This window comes from Nycticebus coucang, chromosome 2, assembly GCF_027406575.1.
Source record: "Nycticebus coucang isolate mNycCou1 chromosome 2, mNycCou1.pri, whole genome shotgun sequence".
Taxonomy (NCBI): domain Eukaryota; kingdom Metazoa; phylum Chordata; class Mammalia; order Primates; family Lorisidae; genus Nycticebus; species Nycticebus coucang.
Window position 1 is genome coordinate 113327216 of NC_069781.1, and position 27147 is coordinate 113354362.

Here is a 27147-nt window from a genome sequence, read left to right on the forward strand (position 1 = left end):
GTAAGGAGATCAGTCCTTGAGGACTAAAGAAAAACTATCCTTTGGGAAAAATAAAATGGAAATTATACTTTAAAAAACTGTAACTCATGCCTATAATCCCAGAACTCTGGGAGACCAAGGCAAGAGGATCGCTTGAGTTCAGGACTTTGAGATCAGCCTGAGGAAGAGAAAGACCCCATCTCTACAAAACATAGAAAAATTAGTTAGGCATTGTGGCGGGTACCTGTAGTCTCATCTATTCAGGGGGCTGAAGCAGGAGGATCTCTAGAGCCCAGAAGTTGGAGTCTGAAGTAAGCTATGATGATGCTACTGCCCTTCAGCCTGGGAGACAGAGCAAAACTGTCTCAGAAAAAAAAAAAAAATCCCTTCAGGGCGACACCTGTGGCTCAAAGGAGTAGGGTGCCGGCCCCATATACTGGAGGTGGTGGGTTCAAACTGGGCCTAGCCAAAAACTGCAAAAAAAAAAATCCCTTCACATCCTTCATCCATCTCCTACTTTGCATGGCCTGCATGTTTCCCACAATGCACACAATTTGTAACAAGGTTTATTATTAGGCATCTTTAAAACTACCATAAGTAGGATACTCTGGAAATAACACTTACCCAGTGATGGCATCACCACCAATGAACTGAAGATAATTCTAGCTTTGAGCCTCTGGAACCACTGAGCTCTGTTTTTAAGCAGCTTAGGAGAACCTCTCCCCTTTGTCAGTAATAGTTTACCTTTACTCTTCCATCACAGAGTGCATCTCAGGTTAAAATCCTCTTTTTTTAAATTCCCAAATAAATTCAGCGTATTTTTCTTCTGATGTCCTTTTTTGGTTATGTTGACAATTATCACTTATATGTGTAATTGAAAACAGTTAAACTAATTTAAACAGAAGAATGGTGGTTGCCAGGAGCTGAGGTGGGTGACAAAGGGGTGTTGCTGTGCAATGGGTATAAAGTTTTAGTTATGCAGGATAAATGTGTTCTCTTTTTTTTTGAGACAGGGTCTCACTCTTTCACCCAGGCTAGAGGGCACTGATGTGATCACAGCTCACTGCAGCCTCCAACTTTGGGGCTCAAGTGATCTCTTGGCTCCGCCTCCCAAGTAGCTGCAATTTAGACATGTATCACCATGCCTGGCTAATTTTTAAAATTTTTTTGTAGAGATGGGGGTCTCACTATCCTGTTCAGGCTGGTCTTGAACTCATGGCCTTAAGCAATCCTCTACCTTGACTTCTCAAAGTGCTGGAACTGTGGGAATGAACCACTTCCCCCAGCCCAAATCTCCTCTTTTCATTAAGGACATCAGTTACATTGGACCAGGGCCCCTACCCTCATGACCTCATCTTTCATGACCTCATCTTAACTCAACTTACCTCCATAATCAAACAAGAACTAGTTCAGTCAGAAAATGAAACCTTGTTTTAAGCCACACCCAGTCTGTGGTACTTTGCTGTGGCAGCCCTGGCAAACTGGTACCTGACAGATAACCCACTGCATCATTGAAAGGCTCAAAGGTTTATTCCCTGGATCCTTTCCGAATGTGTAAAAATCAGGTTTTGGTTTTGCCTTTTGGCTGGGTTTGATCTGGCAGGTCACCAGTTAATAAGCCAGGTATGGATTTTCTAGAAAGCTACTGGATTGGGGTTGTCCACGCACTGGCAGCAACGGCATGGATGGTGATGCCAGATTCAAAGGTGGAAGTGTAGAGGGTGTCCTCTCCTTTCTTCACCCGGACAGAGTCGAAAAGCTGACCTAGGAGATAAAAAGGATGTGCATAATGACCACATGTATTCTACAAAGGGAGGACCCAACCATGGAGACCCCAAGTCACCCTGGAACGGCCCACCCTACCCTGCCACTGGTTCCTTGTTCTGGCAATTTTTCAGTGGTTCCTTATGCAAAGGATAAAAATATCAAGGAAAATACAGGGCTGAGATGCAATTTTGTAAAACATGACAGGAATACACTTAAGTTTGAGAAGATGTAGCTCTTGTTACTCTCCTTGGGAAGACAGTTCTGAGAAATAGCTATTGAGTGTATGAAAGAGATGTATTTTTGGTTTTTTTTTTTTTTTTGCAACTGTAAGGTTTGAACATGACTGAATCCTTTATTTATTTTTTATTTTATTTATCTTTTTATGTATTTATTTTTGTTATTTTTACATATACACGTATTTATTAGGTTTCCATTTTTTGCCTTCACAAAATTAAAGAGGCTTAAAATTTAATAACAATAACAATGTTTAAGATAAGGACTAGAAACAAAAACCTCATAAAGAATGAACGAACATAAATACATTCAGAAAAGAAATCAGAGAATTGCTGCATCAAAGTATTAAGAAATATAATAATAATAATGCAAATAATAACAACAATTTTAAGATAAGGACTAGAAACAAAAATATAAAAATAAATAAATAAAAATATATTTTTATTTTTTTAAGGCAGGATCTCACTCCATCAGCCTGAGCAGGGAGGGGCATCATCATAGCTCCCAGCAACCTCAAACTCCTGGACTCATCTGATCCTCCTGCCTCACCCTCCCAAGTAGCTGGGACTACAGGCTCCCGCCACCACACCTGGGTAATTTTTCTATTTTAAGTAGAGATAGGGTCGTGCTCTTCCTCAGGTAGGTCTCAAACTCCTGAGCTCAAGTGATCCTTCTGCTCGGCCTCTTAGAGTGCTACGATTACAGGCATGAACCACCGTGCCTGGCCAGAATGCCTTTTAATCTGGCTTACAAATACAAGGAATGAAACAAAGCTTTCTTTCTGTAATGGGTTCCCCGAATGGGTGGGCCAGCCCTGGGCACTTTTCTTTCATTTTCAGGCAATAGCCACATCCCCCAACTGTTCTGACCCTTGAGAAATGGTTGGATGGCTGGCTGATGCAGGTTGCCTAGCACTAGGGGATGGGTGGGCTGGGATGGCAGGTTCTCTTGTGGGCATACCTGTGTCCAGGGCTCCCTCATGCCATGCTCCTAGAGAGCTGCTTTTTGTTCTACTCTTCACACACACTGGCAAGGTGAGGGTACCAACTTGGAAGACTCCTTGGCCATGCCATTTCCTAATTTTTCCTTCCCTAGGGGAGGTTTACTAATTAGGATGCTGAGAACAACCTCCATCCTAGATGCTTAACACCCAATGTGGGGGGGCTTACCCATCTCATGGGGGCTTCAAAACAAGATGTCAGGTTCCCTGACCAAAGATCTAGACCCTCTGCCCTAGGAGTCTGGTGGATTGCAGAACTTCTCTGTCTATGTGGCCATAAATATTCTGCCAGGCAGGAAGTGGGGAAGATGTGGTGAAGTCAGTAAAGTGAGTGATCCACTCGAGGCATGGGTATAGTGAAGGGTGTCCAGGCCGTCCCCATACCATCTGGAGCGGCTGCCCTTCCCTGGGCTTCTCAGCTCACCTGAGTTGTGGGAAAATAACAGGGTCCTTTCAGACCAGAGGATCAGAATGCCTCTCTGGCCTGGGATGATGACCACATCAAGTGTCCCATTGTAGTCGAAGGCCAGCCCCAAACTCTGGTTGAGGGGATGATATGAGTACTTGAGCATGGCCTAGAAGAAAATGGATGGTAAAAACACCCAGTGACTATGTGGAGAACAGACACTGTGGATCAGCCCTGTTTAATCATTCAGACTTTCTCCAAACATAATTATCCCATCCAGTGGATCTCAACATGGGGTTATTCTGCCTCTCCGAGGAGACTAGGCACATTTTGGAGACATCTGTGGTTGTCACAATGAGAGGCTGCTCCTGGCATGGAGTGGCTAGAGGCAGAGACACTGCTCAGCACCCTGCAAAGCCTAGGATGCCCCTCCTGGCAAAGAACTTTATACTTGGACCTGTTACAGGGACCACTGTATTGTAATTATGGTTTTATCTTAGTCTCTCTTATCAGGATGAAAGGTTCCTGATAGGGGGTCTGCCCAGAACTTCAGAGTTGTACACCCCTTTCACAATATCCTTACTACCTGTGTACTGACCGTACTTAATCTTTTTTGGACCTAATATTTTTTTCCTTCAGACTCGATGCCCATAGCATCGCACAGTGGTTACAGTGCCAGCCACATATGTGAGGGTGGTGGGTTCGAGCCTGGTCCAGGCCAGCTAAACAACTGCAACAACAACAACAACAACAAAATAGCCAGGTGTTGTGGCGGGCGCCTATAGTCCCAGCTATTTGGGAGGCTGAGGCAAGAGAATCACTTAAGCCCAAGAGTTTGAGGTTGCTGTGAGCTGTGACGTCATAGCATTCTATCGAGGGCTACATGGTGAAACTGTCTCAAAAAATATATATATATATTTTTTCCTTCAACTGAAGTTTACATCAACTGAATCATCTTCTCAACTTAGTGTTTGCCTAAATGATATCTGTGAAATCACAGGTTCTTTGTACTAATTTTTGAATACACATCAAAAGATTTTTTTTTAACAGTGTTTGACATGCTGGGCACAGTTGTCTCAAAAAAAAAAAAAAGTTTGACATGAGGGTTCTTTTTTTTTTTTGAGACAGAGCCTCAAACTGTCACCCTTGGTAGAGTTTTGTGGCATCACAGCTCACAGCAACCTCCAACTCCTGGGCTCAAGTGATTCTCCTGCCTTTGCCTCCCAAGTAGCTGGGACTACAGGCACCCACCACAACACCCGGCTATTTTTTGGTTGCAGCCGTCATTGTTGTTTGGCGGGCCCAGGCTGGATTCAAACCCGCCAGCTCAGGTGTATGCGGCTGGCACCTCAGCCGCTTGAGCCACAGGCACCAAGCCAACATGAGGGTTTTAAAATGATTTTTTTTTTTTGAGACAGAATCTCTCTCTGTTGCCCAGGCTTGAGTGCCATGTCCTCAGCCTAGCTCACAGCAACCTCAGACTCCTGAGTTCAAGTGATCCTACTGCCTTAGCCTCCAGAGTAGCTGGGACTATAGGTATCACAATGCCCAACTAATTTTTTCTGTTTTTAGTAGAGGCAGAGGTCTTGCTTTTGCTCAGGCTGCTCTCTTAACTCCTGAGGTTAAAGTATCCTCCTGCCTCAGCCTCCCAGAGTGCTAAGATTACAGGTGTGAGCCATAGCCCCATCAGTGATGATCTTTACACCATCAGTGATATTTGTACCAGATTTGTATTTTATCCCTGGTGCTTAGCATAGTTCTGAGTGCAACTAGTAGACACCTAAGTTACTATTAGACACCAAATAAAAAGTGCTGAACACATGACTGATAAGCAGATGAATGGGGCAGGGAGGGGTAGGTGAGTAGAAGGATGGGTGGGTGGATAGGTGGATGTACACATAGTTATTTATCAGTTCATCTATCTGGATGGACACATGGATGGACTGGTGAATGAAAACCTAGATAGGTTTCACACATGAAAAGCTAAGTGAGTGGCTTGACACCTGTAGCTCAGCAGCTAGGGCGCCAGCCACATACACTGGGCTGGCGGGTTCAAACCCAGCCTGGGCCTGCCAAACAATGACAATTACAACCAAAAAATAGTCGAGCATTGTGGTGGGAGCCTATAGTCCCAGCTACTTGGGAGGCTGACTCAAGAGAACCATTTAAGCCCAAGAGTTTGAGGTTGCTGTGAGCTGTGACACCACAGTACTCTACCCAGGGTGACATAGTGAGACTATGTCAGGGGTTCAAGATCAGCTTTGGCAATAAAGGGAAACTCTGTTTCTAAAAACTTTTTAAAAAATTAATCAGGCACAGTGTGCCTGTGGTCTTAGCTACTCAGGAGGTCGGGAAGGAGGATTGCTTGAGCTGGAGAGCCCAAGAGCTCGAGGCTGTAAAGAGTTATGATAATACCATTGTACACCAACCTGGATAACAGAGATCCTGTCTCAAAAAAGAAATTTTTTAATTAAAAAAAAACTTGCCTTGAGAAAGGTCATTTAACTAGTCCATTCCAGGGCAAAATTACTTACCTTTTCTCTATCAATGACAAGCAGCCCAACCTCTGACAAGGAGTGAAGATGGTAGATTCCACCCAAAACTCCTAATACCTCTTCCTAGGAAACAAACAGAAAATATTGCATATGAACCAATCTTATAAGCATGTACATAATTGTAAATCTAACTCCAGATTATTTGATAAGCTAAAGTTTTTTTGTGTGATTTTTTTGTTTGTTTCAGGTTAATTGAGGGTACAAAGAAGTAGGTTACAATCTATGCATTTGTTAGGTAATGTCCCTATAATTGTTTCCTGCCCCAAAGAGGTGTGCTATTAACCCTAACACTGTGTCCATTAAATGGGAACACCCACCTTCCCCTCCCTCCTCGTCATTCCCCCGCCCACCCCCCACATTGAATTGATTTGAGTTTTTCTCTTACGTGGTGTATAATAGAACATCTACTGGTTTCGTGTTAGAATTAAGTACATTGGGGGCGGCGCCTGTGGCTCAGTGAGTAGGGCACTGGCCCCATATACCAAGGGTGACAGGTTCCAACCCAGCCCTGGCAAAACTGCCTCAAAAAATAGCCAGGCTCATAAAAGCTGCAATGGCCACTATCAGAGGCTGCCATGTCAGGAATCTACTGACTATAAGACTATCCTAGCTCTGCCACAATTTGTGCTCATGAACAGACGTGTACCACATCTCTTCCTTTTACACAATCACAAAAGCAACTGTTAGATTGGCAACACTGATTGGTGGAAGCAAAATTACATCTGAACCATAGCTGCAAGGGACCCTGGGAAAGGTAGTTTTTAGATTTTGTCAGCCATTTACAACATCCAAGACTCACTTGGATGTTGGAATGAATTTGAACAAACTGATTTCAGTATCCACCCAAAACAGTATTTAATATCAATGAGAAATGAAGAATTATTTAATACAGGCAGTCCCTAAGTTACAAACATCCAATTTAGATATGACTTCCACTTACAAACAGAAGCTATTACTGTGCATGATGACAATGCATTTGGATAGCTAGTTAGCAAAAAATTCATTTAGGTCCACCCTTACACCATATATCAAAATTAACTGCATATAAATTTAAAAGTTAAATTATAACATTCACATTAAAAAATAAGAAACTATGGGGCGGCAACTGTGGCTCAAAGGGGTAGGGCACTGGCCCCATATGCCGGAGGTGGCGAGTTCAAACCCAGCCCCGGCCAAAAACTGCAAAAAAAAAAAAAAAAGAAGAAACTATATAGATATATTTTCTAAGTACAAAAGAAATGAAAGAAATCTCATAGAGAAACATTATTAGATTAAAAAAATTCTGCACATAAAAATTAATGACTATAAATCACATGAATTAAAGTTAATACTTACAAGAAAGAGGCAAAAGACTAATATTTGTCATACTTTTGCCCTCTCCCTCCCACTGTATCTGGGAGCTATTCTGGCTTGGAGCTGCTCTGGGATCCTGATTCCCAAAAAGCTTCCTCCCAATTCTCATACAACCACACTCCTTGGTTCTGTAAATTCAGCATCTTGACTTTGCTCAGCTCATCTACCCAGGGGGCAGCACTGGGAGAACAGGTGTTCTGGCAATGCATGATTTGTATCTTGGGTACTTTGAACCATTTGGCAACATATGAGACAGTCCCCAATCACTATTCAATGAATGCATAGAGTAAAAAGGCAAAAAAATAAAAATAAAATACTCATGCAAATTGACCAAAAACAGTCAGACCCAATAGATAGACAGGCAAAGCACTTGAATGTAAAGAAATGCATAAGTATGATAAACAGTTACAAATAAAAAGTAAAACAGGCCAAAATATTAATATCGAAGAAAAATTCAAGACAAAAATGAAATTATTTTAAAGCTTTAGTGATCATAAATCTTTGAATTTGTATAATATATTGTTGAAATACATAAAGTAAAACCTGAACATATGAAAAACTGATGGAAACAATAGTTATGAGAAATTACCCTAAGTATTTGACAGTTCAAATAAATAAAATGTATTAACAGAATTTGAATAAAAGCTGATTTATTAAATACAAAAAAAAGTAGCCAGGCATTGTAGCAGGCACCTGTAGTCCCAGCTACTTGGGAGGCTGAGGCAAGAAAATAGCCTAAACCCAAGAGCTGAAGATTGCTGTGAGCTGTGACGCCACACACTCTACTGAGGGTGACAAAGTGGGACTCTATCTCTAAAAAAAAAAAAAAAGTTTAAGTACATTGGATTCTTGGTTCTCCATTCTTGTGATACTTTATTAAGGTGAATGTATTCCAACTCCACCCAGATTATACAAAAAATGTAAAGTTTCCATCTTTTTCAATGGCTGAATAGTATTCAATGGCCTTTCTGTCATTTCTAACATTTCTTTATAGGTGAATTCTGTGCAGTAGATACCTCATGATCCTTGGGGGGTTTCTCTGTTCTGGGTTTTCATGTTGCCAGGATTTTTGTGTTGGTTCTTCCTTGTGTGTATTTTATTTTTGATTCCTTCCTTACTCTACTTTTTCCTTTCACTACCTCCTCCTCTTTAAGTTACTTTGGTCTGACCTTAGGTGTTAAAGTGTCCTTTCGGTATAGGACCAAAAGGAAGAGAAGTGTGAAGAGCAAAGATAAAAAAAGAGAAAAGAAAAAGGAAGAGGGAAAGGAAAGACTGACAAAAAGAAGAGAAGAACCGAGAGACAGGAGTAACAGTGGTGTTCAGCAGGGAGCTCTGACCCACACCCACAATTCCACAAAGCCTCTGGATCAAGAGCTTCTTACCAGTCTGAGTAGAAACAAGACCCCACCTCCATCAAAGACAAGGAAAAAAAAAAAAACAAAATACAAAAAACAGCAGTTTGTCACAATGGGACTTATCGTTAGCATGCTTCCAAAGGCCAAAGCTAGAAGGACCCCCTCTACCAGGGTATTAAGTTCTCCTTGAACCAGCCCAACACTGAAGCACCCCAGCCCAGACCTCAGAAGGAGGCTCCATCCCATAAATGGAATACAAATTGACAAAGAATAAAAAAGATAAGAAAAAAGAAATAATAATAAAAGTATATAAAGAGAATTGAAAATAAATATATAATGTAAAAAAGGGGGTATATCTTAGTTGTTATTTGAGAAATTTATGTGGGAAAGGTAAGAAAAGTAGAAAAATCTTCACGAAAAGAGAGAGAAAAGGAAAGAAAGAATAAAAGGGGTAGGAAAACTGTAGCCCTTGTTATTAAAGAAAGTAAAACTGGAAAAATAAAAATACTAGAAAACCAAACCAAATCAACAAACAAGAAACCTTAAAGGATAAAACTGGGGGCTAGGGGGGAAGAATAACAGGAGCAGAAAAACTATCAAAAAATGGAACCCTTACTATTGAAGACAAGAAACAATGAAAAAAATTTGAAAAGTTTAAAAAGGAAAAGAGTTTGTTTTTTTCTTCAGTTTTTGGCCAGGGCTGGCTTTGAACCCACCACCTCCAGCATATGGGGCTGGCGCCCTACCCCTTTGAGCCACTGGCACCGCCTGGAAAACAGTTTTTAAAAAGGAAAAAATATACATATATATATTACCTGGACAACAGGTGATGTTCTAGGGCAGGGGTCCTCAAACTACGGCCCATGGGCCACATGTGGCCCGCCAAGGACATTTATCGGGCCTGCCGGGTGTTTTTGCCACAGCTGCCTGTCCTGCTTAGCAGCTGACTCTTCCCAGCCCACCGGGTATTTTTGCCGCCCTGCCTGTCCTGCTTAGAAGCTGACTTGTCCCGGGCCGCAGTGTGCATGTGTGGAATGTGCACCAACTCTCTGGCTCTGTTCCTTTTCTCTGTCTCTCCCTGCTGGGTGTTTTTGCCATCCTGCTTAGCAGCCCACTCATCCAGGCCCACAGTGTGCATATGTGGAGCGTGCCCCACACTCTCCAACTCCCTCCTACTCTCCACCTTTCCACTCCTCATCTCAGTCTCTGGTGTAATTGGAGGAGTCACCAGGTTGCCTGTGCAGAGCCTGCTGCTGCCTAAGGACGGAGGTAAGAACAAGTTAGGATTTTTTTTTTAGGTTAGGAGGTCTATTGTTTTTTTATTTTGCAGTTAGTAGGGCCTTTTTTTTTGCGGTTAAGGGGGGGCCTTTTTTCTGAAATTAGGAGGGCTTTTTATTTTTTTCAGATGGGGCGCCATTTTTTGAAGTTAGAAGAGCCTTTTTTTTTTTAAGTTGGTTAGTTGGTTGGGGTTGGTTTCTAGGGGGGTTGCATCACAGTGATGATGCAAATAGTCAGTGCTCAGTGCTAAAGCAAATTGTCAGTGCTCAGAGGTAATCCAAATAGTGCTCAGTGTTAATGCAAATTGTCAGCAGTCAGTGTTGTCTAAAATGGTCAGCGGTCAGTGTTAATGCAAATGGTCAGTGCTCAGTGTTATTGCATGGGGGCCCCAAACTGGTAATCTGCCTGGGGCCCCATGGGAACTTAATCTGGCTCTGCAGACAGCCGAGGAGTAGGAAACCCAATTTAATTGACAGTGAGTGCATCTGTATTCTGATTGCTATTCAGTTGTGTATGATATTGTATGTTGTGTGCTGTGTAAGCCCCGGTTCACACTGTTGCAATAACTGAGCATTCAGCATACAAGAATATGGCTGAACTCGCATTAGATTCGGAAGAAAAAAGGCACATGTGCTTTCTTTTTTCCTGTAGTGGAATCTGATTGCCTGGGTCTTCTCACCCATGCGATCAGATTCCTGTGCAAGTTCACAGATTGCAGGGCGGTTCGCACAGGGTAGTATGAACTGGAAAGGTGGTGGAGATTACAGAATCGTGCCTGTTCTCACACGGCACCAGTGAGAGCCTGAGGTAAAAGCGGAGTTCCACCATATGGGCACTGGCAAGGCTGCATTGATGGACACTGATCAGACTGCATTGTTGGGCTGTGCAGTCTATATGTCTCTGTGTGGGCAAAGTTATTGCTGGTATATTGTTCTTGTAGCACTGTATATGTATATTGGTATTTTACTAATAGTAATTTGAATTCCCTAGGAAACAATGATATCAAGAAAGAGAAAAATTGAGTCGAAGTGTAGGATATTCAAAGAACAGTGGACTTATGATTACTTTTTCATGCAGTACAAGGGAAGAGCTGTGTGTTTGATATGCCAGAATATAGTGTTTGTGTTCAAAGAATACAATTTGCGTCGACACTATCAAACTCAACATAAAGATAAATATAATTGTTTGGTCCTATTAAAACTGAAATATACATTGACAACTCAGCAAAATACTTTCGTGAAGCAGAAACAGTTAAATACTTCATCACTGCGAGCAAGTTTTCAAGTTGCCAAGCTAATAGCGTGCACTGGCAGACCATTCGTGGAGGGAGAATTTGTTAAAGAATGCCTTCTTTCTGTTGCCAAAGAGATGTGTCCACAGAAGGCCAATTTATTTAGTACAGTGAGTCTTTCAGGACCTACAATTACATGAAGGATTGACGAAATGGGAGACAATTTGCATCAGCATTTGCAAAACTCCGCAAAAAAACTTTCCTATTTTTCCTTGGCACTCGATGAAAGTAATGATGTTCGTGATTCTGCACAACTTCTAATTTTTATTCATGGGACGAATGACTATTTCCAAGTCACAGAAGAGCTTGCTGCACTGCAAAGCATCAAATGAACAACTACAGGAGAGGGTATCTATGAAAAAGTTTGCCAAACGGTGAATAGTTTGGAGCTGGACTGGGCAACTGCCACTGTGAGAACTGATGGTGCTCCTAGCATGGTGGGGTCTAAGAAAGGAGTAATTGCTCGCATTAACCAAGAGATGGACAAACATAACCATTCTCATCCAATAGCCATACACTGCCTCATCCACCAACAAGCGCTGTGTACTAAATCACTGAAGTGGGACTCTGTTACGAAAACTGTGGTATCTTGTATTAACTTCATTAGAGGTAATGCACTAAACCACAGATAATTTCAGGAATTTCTGTCTGAGCTAAATGTTGCCTATGAAGATGTTCCGTACCACGCAGAAGTCTGTTGGCTGAGTCGAAGGAGAGTTTTGAAATATTTCTCTGACTTACTTCCACAGATTACAGCTTTTCTGCTTTCAAAAAAACAAAGAAGTACCAGAGCTCAATGATGCAGAATGGAATTGGCACCTTGCCTTTCTGACAGATGTAACAGAGCTACTCAACAGTTTCAATGTGCACCTTCAAGGAAAGGGGAAGCTCATCTGTGATATGCAATCACATGTGAAAGCACTTGAAGTAAAATTAGGCCTCCTCATCAAACAAGTGAAGGAGGAAAATTTCTGCCATCTTCCCACAACTCAAAATCTGTTAGCGGAAAATCCATTGGTTGCATTCCCAAACAAAATATGTGTGGATTCGCTGGAAAAGCTGCAAAATGAGTTCCAATTTAGATTTAAAGAGCTTCATCTCCATGAACAGGACATACAGCTTTTCCGCAACCCATTTTCTATTGACATTGAAAATGTGGATACAATTTACCAAATGGAACTGGCTGAACTGCAGAACTGTGACTCTCTGAAAGACGCATTCAAGTCAAGCAGCCTTCCTAATTTCTATGCATCTCTCCCCTCTGAGACATATCCTAATCTCAAGAACCATGCACCCAAATGGTAACCATCTTCGGCCACACTTATGTCTGTGAACAGACTTTTTCCAGAATGAAACATCTGAAATCTCCAACCAGATCTAGACTAACTGATGCAGACTTGCATCACTTGTTACGACTAGCAGTGACAAATATGGAACCGGACATTGACTATCTCATTAGCCAAAAGCAGGCCCATAGTTCCCATTGAAATATTGGTAAGTTTGTTGATTTAAGTTTACTTGTTCTTCATTTTAAATATTGTATTTGTTCCCGTTTTGTTTTTTTACTTCAAAATAAGATATGTGCAGTGTGCAAGGAATTTGTTCATAGTTTTTTATTTTTTAAACTATAGTCTGGCCCTCCAACAGTCTGAGGGACAGTGAACTGGTCCCCTGTTTAAAAAGTTTGAGGACCCCTGTTCTAGGGTATGAAATGCTAATCATGACTCTGATACAGCTGCATAACATAGAGGCTGGAAGCCTCTATCTTGCCGAGGAGACCTGGTCCTGTCTTCCTGATTTCTTTACCCTCAGTCTCCGGAGGGCTGGGAGCCTGAAGCTCTCGTCAGCCTGCTTAAAAAACACACATCAATCTTTCCAAACCGTGACAGCAGTGGCTTTCCTAGGAAAGCCTGTGTCGCTCAAGCTTAGCAGGTGCCTCAGAACCAGCCTTGCTCTAGGACTGATTGGGCTGATCCTACAAGGCATTCTCCCACAATGACTGTGCACAGCCTGCAGGTGAACAAGGAGAGCTCACTTCGCCCAGTGGCTCAGTCTCAGCCCCTGGGCACTGTTCAAGATCACTTACTTGCTTGCCCAATCTCTCCCAAGGTAACTCCACCAAGTGCTCAAGTCCAAAAAAAATGCACAGCAGGCCCTCTCTGTCTGAAAACTGTTGAACCTACTGGCCTCTGCCAGTAAGCAAGCACTTGACCTCTGTGCTGATTGTCCACTGCTCCTGACCTCCTCTTTGGCTCTTAAGAGTCTCCTTCTGCCTCCCTATGTCCCCTAAATGATGTTTATGGGCAGGACCCACCAGCCAGAGATGGCTGGAGTTCTTTCTCCCAGATCTTACCACGTGGGGCTGCAAAGGAGCTCTCTCTAGTTGGCCATCTTGCTCCGCCTCCTCCAGTCTTTTTTTTTTTTTAATCCTCTCTACAGAAATACAGTGCTTAGGGTAGAAATTTGAAGGAAGACAGCTTTGTTTGGGGTGTTTGGAGGAAGTGACGTGACTCAGGCTGCTAGAACCTGGCCAGATCTTTCATTCCTGTCTAGATTTTTCTATCCTGCTTACTGGCTACATTGCCAAGTGTCTAGCAGCTGATGTGGAACATGAAGGAGTGGGCTAGTAGACGCTAACACCCATCAGCTTTTGGAATTATAAGCTCCTATTTGGACTTCAGCCCCAGGATGTCACCTTGTCCTTTAAAATCCAAAACAAAATTGGCCTGAGGTCCCATCCCAAAGAGTCACAACCTAGTGTAGTGTTGCTGTTGTGGATTGTAGTCACAAGCCACAAAAACCTGCTTAGACTGAGCAAAACAAAGGAGACACAGCAACAGAACTTATTGGTCATTTGAATGTTGGGGGAAGATTGGGGAGAGCCAGGATGACTATTAAGACATATGGTGACTGAGCTGGATGAGGGGGATATTCAGTCCCACATGCTTTAGGGCCAGGGAGTGGTAGAGGTGAACTTTATGAAGAGGGAGAAAGAAGAGAACCCTGATGTAGGACGTGAAGAGATGGGGTTAAGACTAAGGATGAGCAGATATTACCTCTAGAAAAGAAGAATGTCTTCTCACCTATGGACAGTGAGACAGATTGCCACAATAGAGGCATGGAGAAAGAGGGAGAGAGAGACTGCTATCTTCTTCTTCTTTTTTTTTTTTTTTGTAGAGACAGTCTCACTTTATGGCCTTCGGTAGAGTGCCATGGCCTCACACAGCTCACAGCAACCTCCAACTCCTGGGCTGAAGTGATTCTCTCGCCTCAGCCTCCCAAGTAGCTGGGACTACAGGCACCCGCCACAACACCCAGCTATTTTTTGGTTGCAGTTCAGCCGGGGCTGGGTTTGAACCCGCCACCCTCGGTATATGGGGTCGGCACCTTACCGACTGAGCCACAGGCGCCGCCCTGAGACTGCTATCTTCTTTAAGCTTCTGTTATCTGGAGGCTTTTCTGTCATATCCAGTCAACTGTTCTGATGAGCACAGGCAACTAGACATTCTGGTAACCCACCCATCACATCACCTTCCTACCAGCCACCCCAACTCCCTGCTCATTGGCTGAACCCTCAAGGCAGGTCTTGATTTCAGGGAATGAAATAGACTCCTGGATCTCAGCCTCTTGGCCACTGCCTGGTATTGGGTGGCCTATGATATACCTCTGGCTAATGGGATTAAAGGGCCAGTTTCCCGGAAAAGTCTTCTTGGACAAGGTGTGTGACCAACACATAGGAGTCCAAGGGAATGATATACATAATTGTCAGCAACAGTAGTGGTTGATTCTTGTCCTGGCTTTGGCATCCCTGAGCTCAAGAATTTCCTGAATTGACTACTTTCTTCTTCTTCTTCCTCCTCTTCTTCTTCCTCCATCTCTTCCTCCTCCTTCTTCTTTTCTTTCTTTCTTTTTTTTTTTTTTTTGAGACAGAGTCTCAGCTGTCACCCTTGGTAGAGTGCAATGACATCACAGCTCACAGCAACCTTAAACTCCTGGACTTAAGCCATTCTTCTGCCTCAGCCTCCCAAGCAGCTGAGACAACAGGCGCCCACCACAACGCCCAGCTATTTTTTGTTGCAATTGTCATTGTTGTTTAGCTGTCCTGGGCCAGTTTCAAACCCACCAGCCTTGGTGTATCGCCCAGCTATTTTTTAGAGATAGGGGTCTTGCTCTTGCTCAGGCTGGTCTCGAACTTGTGAGCTCAAGCTATCCACCCACCTCAGTCTCCCAGAGTGCTAGAATTACAGCAGTGAGCCACCACGCCTGGCCCCTTCTTCTTCTTCCTCTTCCTCTGGGAAGTGGCCCAGGCCTTTAATTCTAGCACTCTGGGAGGCCATGATGGGAGGATCACTTGAGCTCAGGAATATGAGACAAGCCTGACCAAGATTGAGACCCCATCTCTACTAAGAATAGAAAAGTTAAAATTTGAAAAGATAAAATTACAGAGATAGAGCTGGGCATGATGGCCCACACCTGTAATCCTAGCACTTTGGGAAGCTGAGGTGAGAGGATCCCTTGAGCTCAGGAACTTGAGAGTAGCCTGAGCAAGGGTGAGACCCTCGTCTCTACAAAAAGATACAAAAATTAGCTGTGTATGTTGGTGTGTACCTCCAACTCCAGGCATGTGGTAGGTACCTGTAGTCCCAGCTACTTGGGAGGCTGAGGCAGGAGGATCGCTTCAGTGTGAGGTTGCTGTGAGCTAGGCTGATGCCACAGCATCCTAGCCTGTGCAACAAAATGAGACTCTGTCTCAACAAAAGAAAAAAAAAAAAAAAAAGAGAGATGGGATCTTACTCTGTCATCTAGGCTGAAGTGCAGTGGTACAGTAATACCTCACAGCAGCATCCAAGTTCTGGGCTCAAGCAATCCCACAGGCTGCCACAGCCTCTCAAAGTGCTGAGATTATAGGTGTGAGCCACTGTGCTCAGCCAAATTTCTGTTCTTAATCTATTACCTACTCTTAGATATTTTGTTATAGCAGGACAAACAGACTAAGATGGTACATTCTGAGGTTCTAGATGGACATAAATTTTTAGGGGACACATTCAACCCACGACAGTTCTCTTATAATGGGCATGCTGATAGCACCTGCTGGAACTAATACTTAGGTGTGCATGTGGCTGCATGTCATAAATAAACATGCAGTCTTTATTAGGGCATTAGCTTTTAAAAAGCACTCCCTAAATTGTGTTAGGATTTTACCTGACCTAAAACCTCTTGTCTCTCTTCTAATTTCTTGGAGTACTGAGCCATCTCCCTTGACCTGGATTGTTCCCTATCCTCATAGCCAGTTGGACTCTCAAAGGGGGAAAATCCCTGTTCACCTCTGGATAGCTCATTATTACAATCACATGGTACATATATTTTTATTTTCATTTCCTTACCCAATTTAACATACCTGTTTTTCATAGGTATACTTTGTAAAACTGTATCCCCCAGTGGTTGAAATATATATGTTGGTGTGAGATATCTGATCTCCATGCAAATATGCAAAAATCAAATTACCTATATTCTGGGAAACACACACAAAACAATTGTTTTAGAAGAAGAAAGATGCCAGTAATTACACTCTTGGGCATTTATCACAGACAAAAACATACGTCCACACAAAAAACCTATACAGGAGCTTTGTTTCTTATAGACAAAAACTGTTAATAACCAAATGGTACTACATCCAGAACCATAGACTATTACTCAGCGATAACAACGAACGAGCTCTGGATACACACCAAACTGGATGAATCTCTCTGAAGAATTTTGCTGAGAAAAGCTAATCCTATAAGGTTACATACCATATGATTCTATTCACATAGCATTCTTTTTTCTTTCTTTCTTCCTTTCTGTTTTTGAGAGGGTCTTGCTCTACCACCCAGGTTGGGGTGCAGTGGTGTAATCAATGATCATTGCAGCCTCCAACTCCTGGGCTCAATCAATCCTTCTGCTTCAGCCCAGAGCAGCTGGGACTACAGACATGCATCACCATACCTGGCTAATTTTCTTTTTTTTAATTGTACACATGTGATCTTGCCATGTTGCCTAGGCTGGGCTCAAATTCCTGGCCTCAAGTGATGCTCCCAAAGTGCTGGTATTGCAGGTGTAAGCCACCCTGTCCAGTCTATTTTCTTTTTTTTTTTTTTTTGTAGAAACAGAGTCTCACTTTATCACCCTCAGTAGAGTGCCATGGCATCACAAAGCTCACAGCAACCTCCATCTCCTGGGCTTAGACGATTCCCTTGCCTCAGCCTCCCAAGTAGCCGGGACTAAAGATGCCCGCCACAATGCCCAGCTATTTTTTTGTTGCAGTTTGGCCAGGGCCGGGTTTGAACATGCCACCCTTGGTATATGGGGCTGGTGCCCTACCCATTGAGCCACAGGCGCCGCCCTATTTATCATTCTTGAAAAGATAAAATTAGAGATATAGAGCTGGGAATGGTGGCCCACACCTGTAATCCTAGCACTTCGGGAAGCTAAGGTGGGAGCATCCCTTGAGCTCAAGAGTTTGAGAGTAGCCTGAACAAGGGTGAGACTCTCGTCTCTACAAAAAATACAAAAATTAGCTGGGTGTGTTGGTGTAGTCCCAGCTACTTGGGAGGCTGAAGCAGGAGGATCACTTTAGCCTCAGGATTTTGAGGTTGCAGTGAGCTATAATCATTCTACTGAACTCATGCTCAGGCAGAAAAAGTGAAACTCTGCCTCTAAAACAAAAAGAAAAAAAGAAACAAATTATGGAGATATAACAAAGTAGTGGATTAGAGATGGGGTGATGGCAGGGAAGTTGGCTGTGGCTGTAAACAGAAAGCATGAGTAACAGCTTTATGGAGATGGACTAGTTTAGTATCTTGATGGCAGTGGTGGTTGTGGCACAAAATGACATAGAACTATTATAGAAACATACATTACATCTATATCAACTTCCTGGTTTTGCTATCGTACTGTAGTTAGGTAAGATATGACCACTGGGGGAGCCTCAGTGAGTGAAGGGCACTCTATTATGTTCACAACTTCCTGCAGACTCTCTGATTATTTCAAAATAACAAGTTTTTAAAAAGGAAGACATGATTTACCCTTGAGCAACATTGTTTTAAACTACCTACATCTACTTATACTTGGATTTTCCACCTCTGCCATCCCTGAGACAGCAAAACCAATCCCTCCTTTTCCTCCTCCTCCTCAGCCTACGCAATGTGAAGATAATAAAGATAAAAACCTTTATGATGATCCACTTCCACTTAATGAATAGTAAATATATTTTCTCTTTCTCACGATTTTCTTAATGACTTTTCTGTTCTCTAGCTTACTTTACTGCAAGACTACAGTATACCATACTGTAACATACAAAATATGCATTCATCTACTATGTTATTGGTAAGGCTTCATTCAGGTCTATATTTGGCTATTTAGTAGTTAAGTTTTGGGAGAGTTGAAAATTATATGTGAATATTTTACTGTGTGGGGGAATGGTATGTCTAAATGCTGCATTTTTTAAGGGTCATGTATAATTAGGTATATTTATAGGGTGTCTGTCAGTTGGTCTCAAAATAGCTCTGATGCCTTTCCCATCTCCTGGGACCTCTTCTGAGCCCTGGAGAAATCACGTGCTCAAGTCTATCATAATCCCAGTCTCAAGGTTTATACTATCCTTAGCTCCATTCATAATTTTTGTGTTCAGAGTGAAAAAAATGAAAGTAAAAAATGTACTTACCACACAAAAAATAGTTTCAACATAACAGCAAGAATCACCAGAAATATGTGAAACAGGGTGTTTTATCCCTGAAAGGAAAAGATACTATTAATATATACGAGTCCCCTGAAGTTCAGAGAAAAGTTAAGAGCAGGGTTTCTCAACCTCAACACTGTTAAGAATTTGAAGTAGAGCATGGAGGGTCAAACAAGACGGCAGACTAGAGACATCTCCTTACCAGTCACTTGTGGTGAGATGGGAGAGAGGACTCCAGCCACCTCTGGCTGGGGGAACCTACTCAGCAACATCACTCCAGGGAACAGTGAAGCAGGAGGAGACTCCAGGAGCCAACAAGGATGTCAAGAGCTGAGGTAGACCAGCATAGAAGGCAAGTACCTGAGTATGGGCAGAGGCCAGCTGGCTGGCCCTCCTGCAGAGGACTAGAGATAAGAAAGGCGTGTCCTGAAGTTTTGTGATTTTGGACTGAGCTGCTCATTGGAGATGCCTTGTAAGGGCTTCTTTTTTTTTTTTTTTTGTGGTTTTTGGCCGGGGCTGGGTTCGAACCTGCCACCTCCGGCATATGGGACCAGTGCCCTACTCCTTGAGCCACAGGCGCTTAAATGAGTGAGTTAAATCAAACAACATCTGGCAGCTGGGATTAAATACCAGGGGCGGGGGAAGGGGGAGGAATCTCTCACCAGCTTGGCTATTAGCAGGGCACCATTGTGTGATGGCCAAGCAGGAGGAACAGTATGCAGGGTCCTACTGCCTAGCTGGCTCTGGCATGTCTGCTGAGTTCAGGCAACCATCCTTCGGATGAGCTGAATGGCTCCTGCACCCCTAGGAAGGCCACTTTGTTGCCAGGAGGCACTATTTGACATACCTCCTAAGAAATCTGGCAAGAGCTTCAGGACTCCAATCCTGCAGTAACTAAATAATGACAAAGTGACCAGACCCTGATTGAAGGTAAATAAGTCAGGAAGACAGGACCACATCTCCTCTGCAACTTAGAGAGTGGCTTTGTTTCCCATCTTATCCAGCAAAACAGCATATGTTCTCTATCGCCAAACAACACAGTGCCACCTGGTGTCCAGACAACATGTTGCAATACACAGACTTTTTTTCATTGTTTGCTCCTTTTCTCAATTTTTTCCTTATTTTGGTTTTCTTTTTTGCTGTTGTTGTGGTTATTTGGTTTGATTGTATTTTTATTTTTTTCATTATTGCTTTCTTTGATCACAAGGCTCCTGCATTTTTGTTAGTTTTTCAGCCCCTTTTATTCTTTCTTTTAATTTCACTCCTTTTTTCTCTTTTTGGTAGAGTTTTTTTTTGTTTGTTTGTTTGTTTTGAGACAGAGCCTCAAGCTGTCACCCTGGGTTGAGTATCATGCCAGTACAGTTCACAGCAACCTCCAACTCCAGGGCTCAAGCGATTCTCCTGCCTCTGCCTCCCAAGTAGTTGGGATTATAGGCACCTGCCACAACACCTGGCTATTTTTTGGTTGCAGCCGTCATTGTTGTTTGGCGGGCCTGGGCTGGATTCGAACCTGCCAGCTCAGGTATATGCGGCTGGTGCCTTAGCCGCTTGAGCTACAGGCGCCGAGCTGGTAGAGATTTTTTTTACTTTTCTTATCTTTCCCATATAAATTTCTCACACAGCAACTTAAATATCCCTTTTTTCTTCATCTGATATAACAGTATTTTTAATTAATTAATTAATTACTTTTTTTCTTTTCTCTGAGTGCTGGACGATCACAGTATTGGCCTAGCTAGGAGGTCATGGCATTGGTCTGGAGGTCATGGTCTACGGTGTCCTTCTAGCTTTGGCCTTTTGGAAGATGGCATTTGTAGATCCTCACTGTGAAATACTGATGATTTTTTTCCATATTTGGCAGAGGTGGAGTCTTGCTTTTGCCCAGGATGGTATGGAGCTCCTGACCTTGAAGGATCCACCCAGCCTGACCCTCCAAAATCCTGGAGTTATAGGTGTAGGTCAAAGCACTATTGCTCCTGTTGCTCTCTTTCTCTCTTTCTGTCCTTCTCCCCTTTTCTTCAATTCTTTCCTTTTACCCCACTCTTTTTTTCCTTTATCTTTTTCTTTCCTTTCTCCCTCCTCACTCTTTATGCTTTTCTCCCTTTTACCAAAATGGTGGATTGCCTAAATTCATGAATTTGAGACAGCCTGAGAAAGAATAAGACCCTGTCTCTAAAAAAATAGCTGGGCATTGTAGTGGGTGTCTATAGTCCCAACTACTCAGGAGACTGAGAAAAAGAGAATCACTTGAAGATAAGAGTTTGAGATTGCTATAAACTATGATGCCATGGCATTCAACCCCAGAGTGACTGAGTGAGACTCTGTCTCAAAACAATTTTTTTTCATCCCCACACAAAGGCATGGAAATGAAACAATCTTATGCTAACTGACAGTTGGGTCAAGGAAGAGATAAAGAAGGAAATTATTAAATTCCTCAAACATAATAACAATGAATCTGTAAGTTTCCAAAATCTGTGGGATACTACAAAAGCAGTCCTAAGAGGAAAATTTATCACATTAGTTACCTACATTTGAAAAACCAAAAGAGAGCACATCAATAAGCTAATGAATCACCTTAAGGAAATGGAAATCCAATCCCAAACCTAGCAGAAGAAAAGAAGTAACCAACGCTAAATCAGAAATTAATGAAATTGAAAACAAAAGAATCATTTGGAAAATTAATGAAACAAAAAGTTGGTTCTTCAAAAAGATAAATAAAATCAATAAACTTTTAGCCAAATTAACTAAAAACAGAAAAGTAAAATCTCTAATAACTTCAATCAGAAGCAAAAAAGGGGAAAAAACAACAGATATGGGCGGTGCCTATGGCTCAGTGGGCAGGGTGGTGGGTTATATAATGAGGGTGGTGGGTTCAAACCTGGCCCTGGCCAAACTGCAACAAAAAAATAGCCAGGCATTGTGGCGGGCGCCTGTAGTCCCAGCTACTTGGGAGGCTGAAGAAAGGGAATCGCCTAAGCCTAAGAGATGGAGGTTGCTGTGAGCTGTGTGATGCCACAGCACTCTACTGTAGGCAATTAAGTAAAACTCTGTCTCTACAAAAAAAAAAAAAAAAAAAAAAGGTATCACAGGGATATAAGGAACTCTATGCCCAGGAGTTTGACAATGTGGAGGAAATGGATTAATATCTGGAATCACATCATCTCTCTAGATTTAACCAGGAAGGAATAGATCTCTTGAACAGACCAATATCAAACACTGAGATTTAAGAAACAATAAAAGATTTTCCAAAAAATAAAGAGACTGGACCAGATGGCTTCACACCAGAACTCTGTCAAACCTTCTAAGAAGAGCTTGTATTTATATTGCAGAACTTATTCCTAAACATTGTGAAGGAAGGAATCTTGCCCAGCACATTCTATGAGGCAAACATCACTTTGATTCCAAAACCAGGAAAGGACGCAACTAAAGAGGAAAACTACAGGCCAATTTCACTAATGAATATCAATATAAAAATACTCAAAATCGGGCGGCGCCTGTGGCTCAGTCGGTAAGGCGCCGGCCCCATATACCGAGGGTGGGAGGTTCAAACCCGGCCCCGGCCGAACTGCAACAAAAAAATAGCCGGGCGTTGCGGCGGGCGCCTGTAGTTCCAGCTACTTGGGAGGTTGAGGCAAGAGACTCGCTTAAGCCCAGGAGTTGGAGGTTGCTATGAGCTGTGTGATGCCACGGCACTCTACCAAGGGCCATAAAGTGAAACTCTGTCTCTACAAAAAAAAAAAAAAATACTCAAAATCTTACCCAATAGATTACAGCTACACATTAAAAAAAAATTATATATCACACACAAGGGGCTTGAATGTCCTATGGAGAGAGTGGGCAGTCAGGCCATGAACCTGGGAGATGGTTTAAAGCTCGAAACTGAATTACTGGACGGAAAAACCAAGCTAATATTGTCTCCATATGATGGGAAATAAGACTAGGATTGCAAAATGTCCTTTAAGAATGAAACAAACTGGACACATTCTAAAATCAACACAAAATGCTTGTATCAAGAGTGAAAACTTGGCTTGGTACCCATAGCACAGTGGTTACAGTGCCAGCCACATGCATGGAGGCTGGCAGGTTTGAACCCAGCCTGGGTCAGCTAAACAACAATGACAACTGCAACAAAAAAACCAGCCAGGCATTGTGGCATGCACCTGTAATCCCAGCTACTTAGGAGGCTGAGGCAAGAGAATTGCTTAAGCCCAAGGGTTTGAAGTTGCTGTGAGCTGTGACGCCACAGCACTCTACTGAGAGCAACATAGTGAGACTCTGTCTCAAAAAAAAAAAAAAAAAGAGTGAAAACCTTTTGCAAAAGAAGACAGTTGGTTCAGAAACTTCAGAAGCAAAAGGCAAAAACATAAAATGACTTTTTCATCCACTAAGGATTTATGTAAGCAAAATATAAATAAAGACTGTCTTTGGGCAGTGCCTGTGGCTCAGTGAGTAGGGCGCCCACCCCATATACCAAGGGTGGTGGGTTCGAATTCGGCCCCAGCCAAACTGCAACCAAAAAATAGCTGGGTGCTTTGGCAGACACCTGTAGTCCCAGCAAGGGAGGCAAGAGAATCACCTAAGCCCAAGAGCTGGAGGTTTCTGTGAGCTGTGTTGCCATAGCACTCTACTGAGGGTGACAAAGTAAGACTCTGTCTCCAAAATAAAAAAAAAAAAAAACAACAAGAAAAGGAAATAGTTGGTATAATAATCAGTGCAATCAGTACACAAGAACAGAGAAACAAACAAAACACGTGAAGAAATACCACAGAAGGCCTGAATGGAATATAAATAAGCCACTCAAAAAGTATATTTCAGCCTCAGAAAACTGCCCTAAATGACTTTTTTTCTTCAGCAGAGTGAAGAAAAAAAAGTAAGACAGCAAATGGAACTGCTTCATTTGGTAGAAAGAAATCACCCTCGATACCTGTCTCAAGGGATATCACCAGAAGCTCTTTATCTCATCAGGAAACTGAGTCAAAGTACAGGTGGCATCTACTCAAAAAGGAAGAAGAGCCTCAGGAAATTAACTTATTCAGAAAGGAAGGGTCTCAATCATCACCAATTCCAGCAGTGAAAAACAGAACTCAACAAACTCAGGCTAATACTTTACCTTCCCAGTAAAAAACAGGAGCTTTGACAGAGATCCAATCTCAGGAAACAGAACTATCATCCTATTTTATTCCCTATGTCTGAACAAAAGAGATATATTACCTTGATCCAGATGCACCATTGTCTAGGCCTTCAACACATGACCCTTAATACCAAAACTTACAAGACTGCGATCAAGAACTGCAGCTATGTGACTCTGACCATGTCAGGGACCCACTTCTTAACCCTAACTTGGTGAAAAACAGCAAGCAATTCTTAAGGGACTTTCAGAACTGAGACAGGGCCTTCTCCAGAAGCAAAGGAATTGGAAACTAATCTCATGCCTTCAGTTGCAAATCGGAAAGAGAATTTTAATTCTTCGTTTTAAATGCAGAAAACCAAATCCTTAATATTTGTGTCTTCCCCCCTAGGGCGCCCACCCCATATACTTAGGGTGGTGGTTCCAACCTGGCCCCAGGCAAACTGCAAAAAAAATAGCTGGGCGTTGTGGCAAGTGCCTGTCGTCCCAGCTACTGGGGAGGCTGACGCAAGAGAATCGCCTAAGCCCAAGAGCTGGAGGTTGCTGTGAGCCATGATGCCACACTTTACTGAGGGTGATAAAGTGAGACTCTGTCTCTAAAAAAAAAAAAATTAAATAAATAAATAAAATAAAACATTTATTTGTGTCTTCCACACTATAAAATATGCTCATGGTTCAGCTGTATTTTTAAAATAGCCTAGATTTTTTAAATGCCCATTAAATACTTGTACATTATATATAAATGCTGTACTTCATGCAATAAAACATTTTTTGTGAAAATTGGTAGTATATCATAATCAAGTATGCTTCATCCCAGGGATGCAAGGCTACTTTAACATACTCAAATCCATAAATGTAACTCACCATATCAACCGAAGCAAAAATAAAGACCATATGATCCTCTCAATAGATGCAGAAAAAGCATTTGATAAAATTCAGCATCCTTTTCTCACAAAGAAAACTCATAGGTGGCACATTTCTTAAACTTGTTGAAGCCATCTATGACAAACCCACAGCTAATATCATACTGAATGGAGTAAAACTTAAACCTTTTCCACTTAGAACTAGAACCAGACAAAGATGTCCTCTATCTCTACTACGATTCAGCTTTATGATGGAAGTTCTAGAATGATAAAAGGCCATCCCAATAGAGGAGGAGGAGGTCAAACTCTTGCTCTTTACTGATAATATGATCTTATACTTAGAGAACCCAGAGACTCAATGACAAAACTCCTGGAAGTGATCAGGAAATACAGTAATGAGTAATTTTATACAAATAAAAAAGTATAAAATCAATGTCCACAAATCAGTAGCCTTTGTATGTGCCAATAACAGCCAAGTTGAGAAGCTAAAAAAAGACACAATTCCCTTCGCAGTAGCTTCAAGGAAAATGAAATATCTAGGAATATACCTAATAAAAGAGGTGAAGGACCTCTACAAAGATAAGCATGAAACCCTAAGAAAAGAAATAGCAAAAGACATTAAAAAATATTGGCTTGGCTAATGTCACGCTCTTGGCTGGGAAGACATTGTTAAAATGTCTATACCACCCAAAGCAATCAACAGATTCAATGCAATCCCCATTAAAATACCAACATCTGGGGGCACCCGTAGCGCAGTGGTTAGGGTGCCAGCCAAATGCTCTGGGGTTGGTAGGTTCAAATCCAGTCCGGGCCTGCTAAACAAAAACAAACAAACAAAAAAGAATTACTAAAAAAAAGAAATTAAAAAAAATAATAGGGTGGCACCTGTGGCTCAAGGAATAGGGCACTGGCCCCATATACCGGAGGCGGTGGGTTCAAACCCGGCCCCAGCCAAAAAAAAAAGAAAACTGTAAAAAAAAGAATAATAAAATAAAATACCAACATCATTCTTTGAAGAACTGAAAAAAAATAGTTCTTCATTTCATATGGAAACAGAAAAAAACATGCATAGCCAAGCCAATGTTTAGTAATAAAAATAAAACTGGAGGCATCACTCTACCAGCAATCGTTCTCAACCTTCCTAATGCCTCCTAATGCCAAGACTCTTCAATACAGTTTCTCATGTTGTGGTGACCCCCAACCATAAAATTATTTTCATTGCTACTTCATAACTGTAATTTTGCTACTGTTATGAATTATAATGTAAATATCTGATATGCAGGATGTATTTTCATTGTTACAAACGGGTCACGACCCACAGGTTGAGAACCGCTGCTCTACCAGACTTTAGGTTATATTACAAGTCTACAGTGATCACAACAGCATGGTATTGGCACAAAAATAGAGACATAGACACATGGAACTGAACAGAAAACCCAGAGATGAAACCAGTCTCTAGTTGCCAACTGATCTTTTTTTTTTTTGAGACAGAGTCTCACTATGTCACCCTTGGTGGAGTGATATGGCATCACAGCTCACAGCAACCTCCAACTCTTAGGCTCAAACAATTCTCTAACCTCAGCCTCCCAGGTAGCTGGGACTACAGGCGCCTGCCACAATGCCTGGCTTTTTTTTTGTTGTAGTGGTCATTGTTGTTTGGCGGGCCCAGGCTGGGTTCAAACCCACCAACTCTGGTGTATGTGGCTGGCGCCCTATCAGCTGAGCTACAGGTGTCGAGCCTTGTCATCTGATCTTTGATAAACAAACAAAAGCACACACTGAGGAAAAGAATCCCTATTCAACAAATGGAGCTGGGAGAACTAGATAACCACATGTAAAAGACTGAAACTTGGACCCACACCTTTCACTACTTACAAAAATTGAGTCAAGATGGATAAAAGATTTAAATCTAAGACATAAACGATAAAAATCCTGGAGGAAAGTGTGGGAAAGATGCTTGATGTTATCAGCCTGGGGACAGATTTTATGAAGAAGACTTCAGTGGCAATCACAACAATAAAAGTAAGCAAATAGGATTTAATTAAGCTGAAAAGCTTCTGCACAGCTACGGACACAAGAAGTAAAACAAATAGATAACCTTCATAATGGGAAAATATATTTGCATGTTATGAATGTGACAAAGGGTTGATAACTAGGATCTTTGGAGAACTCAAATTAATCAACAAATAACTGCAAACATTCCCATCTATCAGTGGGCAAGAGA

At 42.1% G+C, this 27147-nt stretch overlaps 1 protein-coding gene across 1 annotated transcript in view; it reads right to left on the reverse strand.

The window, feature by feature from the left end:
* CATSPERD (cation channel sperm associated auxiliary subunit delta) overlaps nt 1–27147 on the reverse strand; it is a 95564-nt gene that overhangs the window by 54662 nt on the left and 13755 nt on the right. The window contains exons 6-10 of the mRNA XM_053579130.1: nt 18921–18988; nt 16617–16730; nt 5921–6004; nt 3405–3555; nt 1648–1743 (exon numbers count right to left, since the gene is read on the reverse strand). Of these exons, the coding sequence (XP_053435105.1) occupies nt 1648–1743; nt 3405–3555; nt 5921–6004; nt 16617–16730; nt 18921–18988 (513 nt within the window). The remainder of the gene's footprint in view (nt 1–1647; nt 1744–3404; nt 3556–5920; nt 6005–16616; nt 16731–18920; nt 18989–27147) is intronic.